Genomic DNA, 18565 nt, shown 5'->3' with positions numbered 1-18565 from the left:
TAGCTGCAGGGCAGGCAGGAACAGAAGACGAGCCTCGCGGCTCGAGATGTATTGAACTCCGCGGGTCCCCCGTCCAGCTCTCTCCTGTCCACGTGGGGCGGACCGCCCCTCTCCCTAGACTGTGGCCTAGGACCCTGGGGGAGCCCGGGCCCCCTGTCAGCTCCGGGCCCCTGAATGCAGGACTGGTGGTACTGCCCTGATGGCGGCCCTGACCGTACGGCACACCAGGCAACATCTCGCGGCACACTAGTGTGCCGCGGAACAGCGGTTGAAAAACACTGGCCTATAGGACCTAGTATTACAAGTGCTATGCAACTTACTAGCTCACTGTGTAGCACACTGGTTAAACCTACAGCCTTCTACACTAATGCTGCTAGTTCAAATCCCAGTCACTCTCTCTGATGGAAGAGAAATAAATAAAGCATTAAACAGATCCAACTCCCAGTATCACAATTATAATGAAAACCCCCATAAAATCACCATTCTAATAACATCATAACAATAAAATATTATAACATTAAGGACATTGTTTGGACGTCTAGCTCTCACCTAAAACCCGATTCTCTAAAGGATGTCTGAAAAATTAGAGTCTAAACAGTGCTGAGCGCAATTCTCCAAAGGACGCCTATCTTGGATGCTCAAACTGCGCCTAAAGTTAGGCACACTTTGCAGAATCAGGGCCTTGGTGTTATTGTAACTAGTTGACCACAGTGATGCAGTCCACGAAGAGACAGCTGCGATGAAAAGGCTGTGCTGAATCGTCTCATTCTGTGTTTGGAACTACACACATACTTTTGCATTTCCAAAAGTATATAATGATTTAACTATAAAAAAAGGATCCACACTAACTGCTTGGTGTGAATGTGCGGAGGTACTTTTCCTGGTAACTTTCAAAATGAAAGTAAGCAAGTAACTTTACTCTGAAAGTACAGCAAAGTCCACAGAATTAAAAATACATAACAAATTTTCACCACTGCAGGCAGGCAAAAAAATAACTCCCCACTTTGTTTGAAAGGCAGAAATTTGTCAAGGTCTCTAATTTCATAAGAAAAGTTCTGTCAGATGCCTTATCCGATTTCAATGCATCCGTAAAACTATGATTATTGAAGTCATTTGAAGGTTACCAGTATTTCCAAAGGATTTTCTGTACTGTCATTTAAATTCTGTCTAAACAGCTGACTATGCTGCCAGGCTGTTGTACCTTCCCCTCCATTCAGTTCTGCTTCTAAAAAAATTTCTGTTGCATCAGAAAAATCAGGGTAGCTATGAAGATTTGAGTCTATGGAGAAAGAAGAAACAAGTGATTTTGTAGACCACACTTTCAATTTTTATGCAATTCAATACCAAAGTAATTGAGACTAGCAGAAGTGCAGAGCCTTGAAAATAAATCAAAAAGACTTACAACTTTACAACAACAAAAGCAGGAATACAAAGAGATGTTACTTTATATAATTAAAAATCTTATTCAAATCAATAAAAACAGGAAACATTCACAAAACAATCAGAAGCTCAACATGGCCATGTTTTGCCCTACAGTTGGATCTGGTTTATGTTTATTAAACTCTTTCTATACCGCACATATAGCCAAAAAAGGATCAAAGCGGTTTACAATATAATTTAATCAAATGAAAAGAACTCAATTTAAAAAAGAAAAGAAAGAAGAAAAGGTAAAAAATGAAAATTTCTAATACATCATATCATGTAGCCTTCAAATTAACAAATAAAATTAAAAATTCTTAATACAAAATTAAATATAAATGCTGACTGCAGTCCCGAAATCTATTTTATCCATTTAAAAAGGCCATTTGAAAAAAATGTGCCTTTAGATGGCTTTTAAAGTTTCAAAATGATTCTTCCTTCCTCAATTCCACAGGTAAATTGTTCCACAATATTAGAACTAAACAGAAAAATGTACCATTTCTAGTTGAGGCAAGGTGAGCCTTTGAAATATGGGGACAGCTACTCTGTTATCATTCAAAGATCTTAATAAACGCTTAGGCACATAAAACAGTACCAGGTTAGAAAGATATAACAGTTGTAACTCATACAATGCTCTATGTGCTAACATTGAGATCTTAAATTTGATCCTAAATTCCATGGGTAACCAGTGAAATTTCAAGTACAAAGGAGTTACATGATCACAAAGATGTGCATGGCCTAACAACCATGAAATTGTGTAAAGTATAAGAATCCCACATTTTATGAGTTAATTCATTTGTTTTGTTTTATAAATCTTTATTCATTTTCTTATGTTACAACAAGTGTTTCAAATAAATTCATTATAAACTTGAATAATCACACTTGATTAACTTACATATTAATATCAAATTTAAAATTTCTTTAGAAAATCAATATTTTATAAAGTTATAATATTATGTAAGAAATCTAAATTAATATAATTATTATTGAATATAATAATCTCCCCTCCCTCTCTCCCTCCCTATCAATATTGAATGAGAAATCTTTATTCATTTTCATATGTTACATCAACAATATAAATTCATACTAATATTTCAGAAAACTAAATTTATATAATTCTTAGTTAATATAATAATATCCCATCCCCTCCCCCCTCCCTTCTATTCAGTAATACATGAATAAAATTTTTAAATGTTATTTTATCCATATTTCATATTATAAATCTAGTATTAATATATTATATAATATTTAGAGATATGATCTCTTTTTCTTCTAATCAAATTCTATACATGGGAAAATTAATCATTCTTTACAATATTCAGTTAATGGTCTCCATATTTTTTGAAATTTATCTACATGTCCTTTTTGTGTTGCTATAGTGAGCTCCATTTTGTATATATGACATACAGAATTCCACCAGAATGTATAATTTAATCTGTCATGTTTTTTCCAATTGAATGTGATTTGTTGTATTGCTATTCCAGTTAAAATAAAAAGAAGTTTGTTATTACTTGATGATATTTGACTTTTTGCTCTCATAGTTGTTCCAAATAATATGGTATCATATGTCAAGGCTACCGGATTTTCTAACATCCTATTTATTTGGGGCCAGATTGATTTCCAGAATGTTAAGATGAATGGACAATAGAATAAAAGATGGTCTAATGTCCCAATTTCAACATGACAATGCCAGCATCTATTTGACCTAGAGCTATCTATTTTTTGTAATCGAACAGGGGTCCAGAAAGCTCTATGTAAAAGAAAAAACCAAGTTTGTCTCATAGATGCTGATACCGTACATTTTAGCCTCCAAGACCAAAGTCGTGGCCATTGAGATGCACTAATTTGGTGCTTTATCTCAATGCTCCAAATGTCTCTAAGACCATTTTTTGGTTTTTTATTTATATATTCGGATATTAATTTATACCACTGTGCAGCTTCATGACCTGTTGAATTAATCTGGAAACACAGGAATTCCAAACTGTGATAATTAGTAAGATTTTTCCATTCAGGGAACCCTACCTGAATGGATTGCTTCAATTGCAACCATTTAAAATATTGTGTTTTTTTAAGATCAAATTTATGTTGCAATTGTGAAAACTCCAGCAACTTTCCATTTTTTATTATATCATCTAAAATACGAATACCTGCTGTCATCCAGTTTTTCCATATTATTTTGAAACCGCCTATTTTGATCTTGGGGTTTAACCAAATCGTTTGAGTTGTTGATTTACTAATTGGAATAGGAGTTAGATTACTTATATATCTTAAAGTTTTCCATGTATCCATGAATATTTTATGTTCTTTGTATAGCCTTGGCATTTTGATACTAACTACATGACTGAGACGTAAAGGAAACATGAGTCTCCATTCAAGCCAGAACCAATCTGGAATATTATCAGTGGGCTCTGGGAGGATCCAATACATACCTTGACGTAAAATATAGGCTTGATGATACCTATAGAAGTTGGGAAAATTTACCCCTCCCTCTGCAATTGGTCTTTGTAATGTCACTAAAGCAATTCTGGGATTTTTCCCAAGCCAAATAAATTTTGTCAATACCTTATTTAACTTTGTATAAAAAGAATCTTGAAAGAAAACTGGTATCATTCCCATTTGGTAACAAACTACAGGTAAGATCATCATTTTAACTGTTTGTACTCTTCCCCACCAAGATAAATGTAAAGGATTCCATTGTTCACACATCTCTGTCACTTTTTGTAATAAACATTTTTCATTAATTTTCATTGTGTCTTCTAAATCTTTTGAAATCCAAATTCCAAGATATTTAATAGTATCCTCCTTCCAAACAAAAGAGAATGTATTAAATAAACCTTTTGTACAGTGTACATTTAATGGAAGTATTTCTGATTTATTCCAATTTATCTTATATCCTGAAAACTTTCCGAATTTATCAATTAGTTCAAGCAATTGTGGAATGGTGGATTCTGGATTCCTCAAATAATAAATCATCAGCATAAGCTGATATTTTGTATTCTCTATCTGAATGAGGTATACCTTGTATTTCCTTTACTTGTTGGATTGCTAATATTAAGGGTTCTAAAACTATATCAAACAGTAAAGGAGACAAGGGACATCCTTGTCTAACTCCTCTCTGTAGATTAAATTTTTCTGAAAATGTATTATTTATATATAATCTAGCAGAGGGGGAGCTATATAATGTTTGTATCATTTGTATGAATCCAGGACTTATACCAAACCATTCCATAGCCTGATACATAAATGTCCATTCTATTCTATCAAAGGCCTTTTCTGCATCTAAAGAAACAGCAAAAGTAGGCTCATTCATTTTCTTTGTTAAGTATAACATATGGAATGCTAATCTGGTATTATGAGATGAATGTCTTTGAGCAACGAATCCTGTTTGAGGCATACCTATAATATGGGGAAGAGCATTAGCCAATCTTAATGCAAGTATTTTTGCTAATATTTTTCCATCTACATTTATTAAAGATATTGGCCTATAGTTTGAAACCAATGTGGAATCTTTATTTGGCTTTGGTAAAACAATAATTAAAGATTCTGCTATAGTGCCATTTATACTTCCTTTATTAAGTTGATATTGAAAAAGATTTAATAAATAGGGTAATAATAAATTTTGAAATGTTTTATAAAATTCCACTGTATATCCATCACCACCTGGAGCGGATCCAACTCTAAGGGATTTCAAAGCTGTTTCTAATTCTTTTAATGATATTGGCTCTTCTATACTTCGTTTTATATGTTCAGGAACTTTTGGACCCTCTAACATTTTCAGAAATTCTAAACCATCTTTTTCTTTATTTAAATAAGTCTCGGAAGTATAAAGAGATTTATAAAATTTTAGAAATTGTTTTAAGATAGGTTCAATTTGTGTTAATGTGTCACCTTTTTCATCTTTTATAGCAATTATTTTTGATTTCTTTTTTTTCGCTTTGAGATAATTTGCCAATATTCTTCCCGACTTATTTGAGTTTCCATAATACAATGCCTGCTGGGAGAATAAATCTTTTCTTATCATCTTTGATGAGAATTCATTGTATTTTACTTTAAGTTTTAATAATTCTTGTTGTATAGAACATTCCCATTTTTCTATTAATTTTGATTCTAAAATTTTTATTTCTGTTTCCAAATTAGAAAATTGTTTTCTATTTTGTTTATTAAGATAAGCCGAATAAGAAATAATTTGTCCTCTTATTGATACCTTAAAAGCATCCCATAATATTTCCCTAGAGATCTCATCTTTATCATTCATTTGAAAATAATCTTTCATTTTTGTTTGAAAATTCTCACAGAATATTGGATCAGCAAGCAATGTATTATTAAATTTCCATATTGGTCTATTTGTATTTTGATCTGTGATTTTAATTTCAATCCACACTCCACCATGATCAGATAATATGATTGGATCAATGGCAGCTTGTGTTACTTGATGTGCTAGGTGTTTTGATATAAATATATAATCTATTCTTGAAAAAGAATTATGAACATGAGAACAGAAAGAAAATTCCCGTCCATTAAAATGAAGTATTCGCCAAATATCTGTCAAATTACAAGTTTGTACCAAATTATCTAGTCCCATCGATTTCATATATCTACTTGGGTTTTTGTCTAATAAAGGATCCATAACAGCATTAAAATCCCCAGCTACTATTAGATTTGAAGTAGCCAGTGGTAAGATCAGTTGTTGAAGAGTCTTAAAAAATTCATTTTGTTTTGAATTAGGGGCATATATATTAAACAACGTCATGGTTGTATTTCCCATGCATATTTCCACTTTTACCCATCTGCCATGAACATCTGATTCTTTTAATTTAAATAAAGCTGAGCATTTTTTATTCACTAGAATAGCAACACCTGCTTTTTTCCCTATGGCTGGTGAATAAAAACAATGCTTTATCCAACCACCTGTCAACTTATTAGATTCAATGTTTGAAAGGTGGGTCTCTTGTATGCAACATATATCTGCATTTTGCCTTTTTAAGAACAGTAATGCTTTTTTCCTTTTTATAACATGATTTAGACCATTAACATTCAAAGATATTATTTTAAGAGACATTTATAATTATAATTTTTATAATATATTTTCTATATAATGATATATAATGTTTTTTATTAATATATTTTCCCAATATACTTAATAAATTATAATTTCCTTTTATTATTTCTATATCTCCTTTATATCTTTCTTTCCCATTCCCTCCCTTATCCCTATTTCCCTCCCTCCCCCCCCCTCTTATTAAATACGATTACTTGGGTACGCAAGATGAGGTTAGGTTAAAATAACTCCCCCAAGCTAAGTTAAAATATTCTTTATTTACTACTAATAATTTATCTCCCTTTATCTAATATATTTCCTATATATCTAGCAAATATATATTTTCTTATATAAATTTTATATAAAAAGTTAATGTATTTAAATCTATATAAGAAAATATTATCTTATCTTTTGATAAATCTATATAAGATTTATCAATGAGATTTACAATCTTGCATATATTTATCAAGAATCAACTTTACATTCATTATATTGATATCTAATATTATTATTATTTTAATAATACTATGTGGATCATGAAGTGGAGTCTGTGTGTCTTAAAATGTCTTTATATAGGTATGTTTGTTGCAATCAGTCTATTTTCAACCTTTATTCCAATTTGTGTTGTGAGGAAGAGATTTAGGTAAAATTCCCAGTTGTAAGACTCCTAGATTCTTTTCTTTTCTTCAATTTCTGTCCCCAAAAACGTTTTTGTGTTGCCTATTCAATTCAACCTTGTAGGATTCAGTATTCCTCTTTCATTGTTTCTGCTAAATATTCCAAGATATTCATCATTCCCTTAAGAGAGCAAGTAATGAAGATGTTTCCTGACTAGGGAATTGATTTTATTTTTGTCAGTATTGAGGACAGCCCGTCAGTCAAAGTGCCAGAGAAATAAAAGCGCTGAATAACTTTGAAGCTAGTTCAGTATTCGAGAAGGAGAAAATCAGTTACACCTTACATACAGCATAGTCTTTTTGGATTTATTCTGTGTTATTCCATACTGAATCTCCTCTCTTTCATAACAAACTTAGCAACATTTTAGAATCGGAGAGGAGTTATTAATTAGTTTTTATGAACTCCTATCATTACATATTTAGCTCGTCGTGAAAAGGTTGTCCGTGGAAGGCGACGCTTCTCCCTGGGACTCTTTTAATTTACAAAAGTACATCGTCCCCTGTCACCTCTATGTTCTCCAAATCTATCTAAAGAGAGTAAGCGGTCTGCCTCAATAGTAAGCATCACTCGATATATATAATTCACTGTTTCTTACATATAAGGAGAAGGTGGGGTGTAGGAATTAATTAAAGTTTGAAATATAATCTGCAGAGAGACTTTTAAGAGATAGAATCAAAACGGAAGCACTTCCTTTTACAGGATATTATCTCTGTCGACCAATCTCTTTTTGTTTTGTATTTTGTAACTCCCCAGCAGCGTGATTGGAGATTTTTCTGTCCATCAATCACATTTCCTGTTTGTATATAACCACTCCCATATTTAGTTACCATATTTACTTCTCTGTAAATTTTTCATTCGGATCTCCATTTAATCCACGTTTTCTTCTGTAAGTATATTTTCTTCAAAATGTTTATAAAACTTTCCTTTAAAAAGTATAAGTTTATGTACTTTTATAAAGTTTGTTTTATTTCTTTTATTTCCTTCATAGAATGTTGGTTTTGTATAGTTCCATGTGTGTGCTGCAGCACATGTAGTTTCAGTCCGTTGTTTTTTGAATCCACTTCAAAGTTCTAGATTTTAACTGTAAGTCATATTATTAATAAAATCAATTCTTATATGGTGAATATTTTAGTAAAGTATTAACAGATTTATACATACTCATTTTTCTCATTAGGATTTCCTTTAAGATGTTTAGGATGTCATGGGTTGTTCATATTGGTCCAGAAATTCTTGTAGTTTTGTTGGATCTGTAAAATTCTGAGTTTTATTTGCAATAGTGATCTTCATTATTGCTGGATAAAGGAGCCCATATCTAGCCCCTAAAGATTTCAGTTGTGGTCTCATATCTAAAAATTTTTTCCTTTTTAATGCAGTTTCCCTCGCAAAATCAGGGACAATATGTATTTTTGAATCTTGACATTTGAGATTTTTATTTTCTTTAGCTAATTGACAAATTTCCAGCGCTTGTTGATGTCTCAGTAGTTTGAATATTAATGTCCTTGGTCCAGTTTGTGAAGTTTTCCTTTGTGTTGGTATCCGGTGTGCCCTTTCGATTTCCAGTGGTGTTTTAAATTTTAATGGTAGCACTTTAGGTAGAAAGTGTTCCAAAAAAGTAATAGGATTATTTTTTTCTACCCCTTCCGGTATTCCTATTATTCTTAAATTATTTCTTCTTTCACGGTTCCGGCTGTCTTCAAGGTCTTTTTTAATTTCTTCTACCTCTTTCCATATGATTTTGTTTTGTCTTGCGTTCAGATTAAGTTGTTCAAAGTTATCCTCTATTAGGTTTATTCTGTTTTCCGTCACTTCCACTCTTTTAGTTAATGCTGCTGCATCTTCAATAGCTTTTTGTAGTTTTTTGTTGCTGTCCAGAACAATTTCTTTAATTTGTCTTAATTCTTCCATTACATCGAGGTTGTCATCTGATGGCAGTGGAGCTTTTGAAGGAGTGATGCTTGGTTCCGGTTTTGATCGTTTATTACTTCCTGTACCAGATCCTCCTGCTCCTAAATCGCTTTTGTTCTGTTTGCTAGACGTCATTGTCTTTCAATATTTAGATATTTTTCTTTTGAATTTTGATTTTTTTTTGTAGTAATTTCAAAATTATAGCTTTTGAGTATGGAGCTATTCGTTTACCCGACCATCGGAATGCGCGTCCAAGCCACGCCCTTATGAGTTAATTCATAAAACGTAGTGAAACTTCTCATGTTTGGTGATTTTCCTTTAAAAATTAGTTCATATGCCCCTGATGCAGCCTTATGGCAAAACATGGTCATATTGAAATTTTCAATGTTTTGCTAGATTTACTGATGTGGACTACTGGATTTGCTAATATGAGGGGAGTGCTGTTAAGTCTTTGGCTATTTCATCTACTTTTAGGCTAATAATACTTTCATCACATCAAAGCTCATTGCTTTGTATCTGATCTGAAGTTCTTAATTGTAGCCTGATTATTTGTTTTACAGATCTGAATTGAAAATGGCTTGCAACAACAAAGATCTCACTGCAAAGAGTGCCAAGTGGAGACAAAATATCTTTTTCTAAAAGAGAACTCAGCCAAATGAATATGTCAGTTACATTAAGGAATAAGTGCCCTTACTACTCCACACTCAAGAACAGAATCGCTACATTTAGAACAGGACACTGGAGCACGGAAGTCGAAGAATGTTCTTGGATATCAACTCAAGTAACAATTCCAAAAAAATGTGGATGTCATTCATTCTATGATCCTGGATAATCGAAGAATATCCACTAAAAAGTTATCAGAGACCCTGGAGATATTTTGAGAATAAGTAGGCTATATTATTCAAGAGATTTTAGATAAGAAAAAGCTCTCAGCCAAATGGGTTTCCAAATTGTTCAATGTTAACCAGAAGTGTGATTGAATAGTTGCCTCACAATCCATTCCGGATTGATTTCAGCAGGATCCTATGGGATTTTTTAACTGTCTCGTAACTATGGATGAAACTTGTATATATGTATGAGAAACGGTGGTTCCCCATGTTCCAAGTTCAATTTATTTATTTAATTTTCTATACCGTTCTCCCAGGGGAGCTCAGAACTGTTTACATGCATTTACAGTGGATCCTTGGTTTACGAGCATAATTTGTTCCAGTAGCATGCTCGTAAACCAAATTGCTCGTATATCAAAGCAAGTTTCCCCATAGGAAGTAAGGGAAACTGCTTTGATTGGTTCCAGCTCCTCCCCCCCCTCCACGAGGCTACCGGCGCTGCTCCATTCTCCCCCCCCTTGAGGAATCTGATGCTGTTCCAAACCCCTCCCCGCGATCCAGCTTCCCCCCCCTGCGAACCAGCATCCCCCCCCCAGCTCGCATTGCCCCCCCTCCACCGCGATCCTACTTTCCCCCTCCCGAGCAGTCAATGACACCCTTTACCTAACTTGGCACCAGTGCCGGTGCCCGAAGATCCTCCTTCTTCTGGCGCGGCTGGGCGGTGCGTCGGAGATCCTCCTTCTTTTGGGCTGGGCTGGACTGGCTTTGAGCATTTGCGCATGCTCAAAGCCTTCTGGTCTCGCTCTCTCCGAGACCAGAAGGCTTTGAGCATGACCAGAGCGAGACCAGAAGGCTTTGAGCATGCGCAAATGCTCAAAGCCAGTCCAGCCCAGCCCAGCCCAGAAGAAGGAGGATCTCCAACGCACCGCCCAGCCCAGGCCGCGCCAGAAGAGGGAGGATCTTCGGGCACCGACACTGGTGCCAAGTCGGGTAAAGGGTGTCATTGACTGCTCGGGGGTGGGGGGGGGGAAGTAGGATCGCGGTGGAGGGGGGGGCAATGCCAGCGGGGGGGGGGGGGGGATGCCGGATCGCCGGGGGGGGGGGGGCGCTCGTACAGCGAGGCAAGCTCGGTTTACGAGGCACCAAGTTTGCGAATGTTTTGCTCGTCTTGCAAAACACTCTCAAACTGGTGCACTCGTAAACCGAGGTACGACTGTATTCAGGTACTCAAGCAGTTTTCCCTGTTTGTCCCGGTGGGCTCACAATCTATCTAAAGTACCTGGGACAATGGGGGGATTAAGTGACTTGCCCAGGGTCACAAGGAGCTGCGTGGGTTTGAACCCACAACTTCAGGGTGCTGAGGCTGTAGCTTTAACCACTGTGCCATACTCTCCCCTTCAAGACACAGAAGTCATCAAGCAAGATGTTGGAATCTGTCTTCTGGGACAAAGATGGAATTTTGCTTGTATATTATAACTCCCAACTACCAAAAACTCCACTGGCTGCCCCTAGAAGCAAGAGTGCTGTTCAAGTTTGCCTGTCTCTGTTTCAAATCCATTCTTGGTTCAGCCCCCATGTACTTGGTTCCCTATTTTATCTTAGATTGTTCATCCAGACCCACACGCAGAGTTCATCTGTTTAACCATCCAACACTAAAGGCTTGCCGTTACAAAAGATACCTGAACAGAACATTTGCCTTCCAAGCAGGTCAACTGAACGATTGGCTGGGTAAGATTATCTTGCACTCCTCATCCTATCTAAATTTCAGAAAATTAGTAAAAACAAACCTGTTTAACCGATTTGTAACCTAAGACCTCTTATGCCTTACTGCTTGTTTCCCAAGTTCTCTTATGCCTTACCTCTGTATTCTGCTCACCTATATTGTACCTATATTCGCTCATTGTATCTATACTCGCTGATTGTCCAGCCCTTCTTTGTTGTAAACCACCTCGAACTACTATGGCTTTGGCAGTATATAAGAAAAAAATTATTATTATTATTATCTGGAAAAGTGTGCAATCATCATGGCAAAGTACTACATTGTACTTCTTGACAAACTGAAACAGCAACTGGTCTCCAAACATTGAGGCAAGCTTTTGAAAGGAATCTTGTTTCTTCAAGAAAATGCTGCTCTTCAAAAGGCAGCTATTGCACAGCAGAAACTGGCAGATCTTCACTTTGGCCCCTTCAGACTACCTCTTTCCTAACCTCAAGAAACACCACAAGGGAAGAAAGTTTCCAAGCATTGAGGATGCCACATTAGCTGCGGATGAATGATTTGAAGCACAAGCAAAATAATTTTTCTTTGATGGGTTAAAGAAATTAGAACAATGAAGTCATAAGTGTGTGGAGTTCAGTGGTGAATATGTAGAGTAAATAAATATTTTCAGTATCGTAGCTTGTTTTCTTCTTTACAAAGCCAAGGACTTATCAGCACCTCCTCATATCATTAAAATATGTTACTAGTAAATTGGTTCCATTGAATACAATGAGATTTGATAAATAATACAAGTTAGTGAACAGTAATTCAGTAGCACCTTTTAATAATTTAGTTCTTTAAAGGGCAATTCTATAACTGGAATTCCACATTTATGTGTTTCTTGTATAAATATTTAGAATACAAGCGCTTTCATAGGTAATTATACACTTAGAATGGAATTCTACATATTGCTCCAAAAAAGTGCTATTTTATAAACCGTGATTAAAGATAGGCGTGATTTATACAATAGTGCTTGTGCCCTGGAACTGTGCCTAACTTTAGGCGTAGCCATTTGCATCAATGAAAATGTGATGAGAAGGTGCCTACACCTAAATTTAGGCACATATGCCCTTATTTTATAATTACATGTGTAACTTAAAGGAATGCCCCCGATCTGCATGTGACCCACTTATTTTAGCATCCCCTTTTTTGACTTGCACATAAAATTTAATGTGTATCCGGTGCCTAAATTTATGCACATAAATTGTAATTAATTCTAATTATTGCCACAAATTGCTTGTTGAAATGCCAAGGAGATATTAGGTCTTCCCTCATTAATCTTCTTTCTGGTAGACAGATACTCCATTCCTGAACAAGTTGTAGTTGATTTCTTCTCGTGAAAACTTGTAGGGAACTTCATTAGCATTCTTATGCTCCTCCTCCCATCCATCTGGGCTGTCATTCAATTCCTCATTTCGTATCAAAGCAGATGGTCAGTACTGGAGAGGAAATAAAATAGGGAGGGGTATGTGGACACTCCCCAAGAAACATGTCTGTTCTGCTCATAATATTAAACATATAATAGATTAACAAATTTTAACCATTTGCAACACAGGAACAAGGTGAAAAACAAATAAGTTACCAACTTGAGTGCAACTTGCACTAAGAGTGTGGGAGATTTTATAGATACTCCCTAGTTTTTTTCAACATGGCAGTTGTGTGTTCTATCCTGATAAGGATGGACAAAAGAAACAAAATGTCTGAACTCTTAGACATCATTAAGGCAGTAAGCAGGCGAATGAACATCTGACAGGACGGGCTTCAGGAATGTAGATTAATGAAGTAAGAACCTAATCTTTCCTTCTGGTGCGACAAACACTCCATTCCTGAATAAGTGGGACATAATGGAGCAGTCACTCAAGCTTAAGGTGGGACATATAAGCCTGTCTTCAGAATCGAAGATCCAAAAGCGGAGTCATGTTTGTCTGCCATGTCTACTCTGTAAAACTTTGTGAATATATGTAGAGAAGACCAAGTGGCAGCTCTGCAGATTTCCTCTGGGGAACTGCCAAAGATTCTGCTCATGAGGAAGCAATGCTCCTCATCAAATAAGCCTTTACAGATATAGGTGGATATTTTCCACTTCTGATATAGGCTGAAGAAATGGTCATACAAATCCATCTGGAAATAGTCACTTTTGAGGCTGGTTAACCTTTACGGGCCACCCCTGCCAGTAAAAACAGATGATCAGACAATCTAAATTTGTTCATGACCTCCGGATAACACAGTAAAAGTCTGCGGACATCTAAAAATTTCAACACCCAATCACTTTTTCTTGATCCAGAGGGTGTGTAGGCAGGCAAGCCTAATTCCTGGTTGGAATGGAAAACTACTTTCAGTAAGAAAGACGGGACTGTGTACAAGACCACACTTGCATCCAAAATCCTAAGAAATGGATCTCTGCAAAACAAAGCCTGAAGTTCTGACACTCTTCGGGTGGAGGTGATCGCCACCAAAAACGCTGTCTTGATGGTTATGTCTATCAAGGAAGCTTGCTCCAAAGGTTCATAGGGTGCTCTTGCTAGTGCCCGGAGGACCAGATTAAGATTCCATGTTAGACAAGGCTGTTGCATCTGAGAGCGGAGCCGTAACACCTCCTTTATAAACTTGGCAACACCTGGATGTGCAGCTATGTTGCTCTTATTAATCCTGGGTCCAAAACAGAAGAGCCCCGGAATTTGAACTTTCAGAAAGCCAATCATTAGGCCTATTTCTAGACCTTCCTGAAGAAAGGTGAGAATCACCATGATTGATGCTGAGCTCAGGTCTTCACTCCTCTGAGTACACCAAATATGGAAGCACTTCCAGGTCTTCGCATATGCTGTTATAGTTGACTTCTTCCTGAATCTAATAACAGTGGAGACCACTGAATCTGAATAATATTTATGCACTAGCATGCCATAAGAACAAAGCATTCTGGATCCTACAGGGCAATTGGGCCCTGCGTGAATAGCCGGAGATGATAGGGAAGTCTGAGGCTTTGATCCCTTTGAAGATGGACTCGGTCTGCATACCATGGTTGTCTTGGCCGGTCTGGTGCTACTAGAATAACCTGCCCATGGTACGCCATAATCCTGAACAGCAGTTGGCCTATCATGGGCCATGGAGGGAAGGCATATAGAAGCCCTGCCTTTGGCCAGGGTTGAACCATGGTGTCGCTTCTCAGCTTGTGTTTTCGACTGAAGAATCAAACTGCCTTCTTGTTGGAACAAACGCCATCAGATTGATTGTTGTGTGCCCCCAAGATTTATAATGCAGGTGAAGGCTTCCTGAGAGACTGACCACTCCCCAGGGTCTTCCAGCTGAGGAAATCCACTTGCATACACAGATCCGCTTGTATATACACATAGACACATGCACCACCAAGACGCCAGAAGATGGGCCTCAGCCCAATGAAACAGCATCTTAGCATTCAAGCATACAATAATGCTGTCAGTGCTCTGCTGGCAATAGACATACACATGGGGGAACTACACTGAAAAATAAAAAGGAGCAATTTTAGGGTTTTAGAGGTGAGGGAATCAAACTCTAATCCCAGAACTGAAGAAAATTTGATTTTAATGACCCACCCAATTTGGGTTGTCAGGCTGTCAAGCGTGTTATTCACTGTGTTATGCTGTATGCAAACAGCTTACAGGGAGAACCTCTGCCTCAACAAGTCTTGAGTACGGATTGCCTGTGTCTTCTGACTGCCTCTTGGGTCCAATGAACTAGCTGGAGATGTCAACCTGCACTGGATCACATGCTTGCCAAATAGGGGGAAGAACACAGTGAGCCCCAATCCTGATAAAACTGTCATGGAACCACACAGCCTGTGCTCAAGCGCACTGTGGATGAACCTGGGGTAAGCCTTGCTCTCAAAGGAACGGTCCCTGAGCCCACAAACTATTAGTGCAGGCTGTCCAAGTGGGAGCATTGCAAAGCAGTCTGCCCCTTGGAAGCAGACCCTCGTCCTCAGAGTCTGCGTTCTCCTGCAGCCAGAGCTGTCCCACAAGAGTTAACTTCTGCAGCAGCAAAAAGCCTTGCAAACGGTTAGTGAAAAAAGCTGAGAATGTAAATGAAAAGAAACACGAGCAGAAAAGACAAGCTTGCCTGTAGAAAGACAACTGAGGAATTGAAGGACAGTTCAGATGGATGGGAGGAGGAGAAAAAGAATGCTAATGAAGCTCCCTACAAGAGTTCTCGCAACAGGTTGACTACACACTTGTTCAGGAATTGAATGTTTGTCGCACCAGATTGAAGCTAATTAGCTTGTTAATCAATTAAAATTAGTATGCCCAATTTTCAATGCTTTTTATAGAATTAGGGGGTTAGTGACTAAGTACTGTTTTGTAAGGGTGCTCATAAGTGGCACAGAATGTTCATTTGAGTGGAGCATGGAAGGGACATGGATAGAGTTGCCACTTATGTACCTTAGCTTACAGAAATTATGCTACACCATGGGTGGTATAATTGTGGAAGTATAAATATAAGGCACCACCCATGTTGGGTTACACTGGTATTCTATATTGGAATCTGAGCATTCAGTTTCTGTTATAGAATGGGCTGTTAGACAGCATCAGACACCTAAAGGAGGTGCACTCTTCTTGAATTGCCTCTTATTGTCTCTAAATGAAAATACATTAAAGCCAAGAAAGAGATGAATATCCACTGATCATCTAATGCATTTACCATGAACAGAATACAAAATGGCATAGTGATGTATGGTAGTCAGAACTATCCACCTTGGGTAGTCACTTTCCGACTACATAATGGAAAGAAGTGGATAGCACAGATTATCTATTGTAACACACATGAACTCTTCTAATTTGAGTCTTTCCATTTCAGTAGATGGATTAATTAATCAACCGAATAAGTGGTAAATGTAATATGTTTTGATTAAGATCGCAAATGAGGCTTATGAATTTACAATAAAATTCTGAAAAACAAAACTAGTTTAGGAAAACAAAGTCTGAATGGAAGATGTATCTAGGCACAGACTTAGCAGAGCCTGAGAAAAGTTGCCTTCCTACACTTTTAATTTACTTACATTAAACAAATCTTATGTTGTTGATATTCTTTGCTATTTATTACTGGTTCTTGAGTTTTATTACCTGGACTGTTCTTCAGATTTAGTCTGTGTGAAAAGTTTTGTTTACTTAATATGTTTAGTATAAACTATACCAACCTGCACACAAGTCGGTTTCTACTGTGGTAGAACGCAGTTTCCATCTCACTCTTCCACTATGAAATGTCTGACTGCTTTTTCGAACAGAAACATTTTCTATTTTCAGTCCTACTGAGCCACACTCTAGTTTCCAACTGATAAAAGCAGAGGGCGAGCCTTCTCTTCGTGCTAAATAAACCTATAAGAAGGAATACAGATTATAAAGATATTTACAATCAACACTACAAGTCATTCTTAACTTGTTACTATTTTTGCCTATGTATTCACTGATACTGAAGAATGTTTTTTTATATTTTTATTTTCCTTTTACAAATATATGACTCTTTCTGAATACAGCCCAAAACATACTGTGGTTCTTAAGTACACGGTAAAACATGTAACCCAAACCTTAAAAAGGAAACAGTAAACTGCCTCTCCTCTATCCCCATAGTAGGAGCAAATCTTACATCCAATAAGCAGAACTTTGGTATAAAAATGTCGAGACAGAAAATCCTTTAATAGAACAAGGGAATAGAAGAATCCAACCATTTGATATAGGGATTCCAAATCTTTGTGAAGTGTCTCAAGTGATTACTCCACAGTACTGTGAGTTTGGACATCAAGTAAACATGAGATATCTTAGCTTGTAGCAGAGTGGATGTTTCCAAGCAGAAGCTAGCACCAGTCTACTGGCCCTTGTAGATATGTTGAACAAGTATCCTCTGATGGGCCAGTAAGTTCTGAGAGCCCATGTTCAACAAGCATGAAGCCATAGTTTTCACAAAGGTAGTACAGTGGTACCTCGGTTTACGAGTGCACCAGTTTGCAAGTGTTTTGCAAGACGAGCAAAACATTCGCAAAATTGGCACCTCGGAAACCAAGCGCGCCTCGATTTGCGAGCACCCCCCCCGCAATCCAGCACCCCCTGCTGCCATCGGACACCCCCCGCCACCACCTGAGGTCCCCCAACCCACCCGAACCCTCTTCTTACTTCAGTGTAGCCTCCACACCGGCACCGGCACCAGCATGTCCTGCCGGTGCCCGAAGATCTGTTTCCTGTGCTGGGCCTTGAGCATGTGCGCATGCTAAAGGCCTGAGAGTTCACAGGAAGCAGATCTTTGGGCACCGGCAGGACATGCTGGTGCCGGTGTGGAGGCTACACTGAAATAAGAAGAGGGTTCGGGTGGGTTGGGGGACCTCAGGTTGCGGCGGGGAGGTGCCCGATGGCGGCAGGGGGTGCCGGATTGTGGGGGGGAGGGTGCCGGCTCGCGCGGGGAACAATGCCGGTTCTCGTAGATTTGCAACATTTGTGTTTGTGGCAGCAGGATTGGAAATAACTACTTTTTGGAAGAATGATCAGATGCCCAGCCTACCATAGATCCAGCATAAACAGGATTACTTGCATCTCATGTCCAAACTGACAGTCTTTTGCTACAACAATATGAGGGCTTATCATTAAATTTGGGACAAATAGGCAAGCTGGGCAACAAAAAACTGTGGGTACTAGAACCACTCACTGTATCAATTTGCAACTATTGACTATCCACCTGGACTCCATAGAGGCTGTTAGAGCTTGCATGAGTCTACATCCTGCACTTTTGGGGTGAGAGTAAAGGGTTTAAGTTAAGGGGGAGGAAAGGGAGAGAGGGGAGGAGTGAAACACAGTTACTTACCGTAACAGGTGTTATCCAGGGACAGCAGGCAGATATTCTCTACATGTGGGTGACGTTATCCACGGAGCCCCGTCGCCGACAGCTTTTCAAGCAAACTTGATTGAAGATCTTAAAGTTTGC

At 37.6% G+C, this 18565-nt stretch overlaps 1 protein-coding gene across 3 annotated transcripts in view; it reads right to left on the bottom strand.

Moving 5' to 3' along the window:
- Positions 1 to 526: 526 nt before the first annotated feature.
- The window catches only part of NGLY1 (N-glycanase 1), an 84908-nt gene continuing 66869 nt past the window's right edge, over positions 527 to 18565 (bottom strand). For 2 of the 3 annotated variants that reach the window (XM_033930165.1, XM_033930166.1), the window contains exons 10-11: positions 16794 to 16971; positions 527 to 1279 (exon numbers count right to left, since the gene is read on the bottom strand). In XM_033930165.1, coding sequence (XP_033786056.1) covers positions 1110 to 1279; positions 16794 to 16971 — 348 coding nt within the window. In that variant the 3' untranslated portion in view covers positions 527 to 1109. Of the gene's footprint in view, positions 1280 to 12406; positions 13066 to 16793; positions 16972 to 18565 lie in introns of those variants that run through there. The other variant, XM_033930167.1, reaches the window with a different exon arrangement.

The sequence above is a fragment of the Geotrypetes seraphini genome, chromosome 2, assembly GCF_902459505.1.
Source record: "Geotrypetes seraphini chromosome 2, aGeoSer1.1, whole genome shotgun sequence".
Classification (NCBI taxonomy): Eukaryota; Metazoa; Chordata; class Amphibia; order Gymnophiona; family Dermophiidae; genus Geotrypetes; species Geotrypetes seraphini.
Note: the sequence above shows the minus strand (reverse complement) of the source record. Positions and strands in the feature narration are given on the sequence as shown.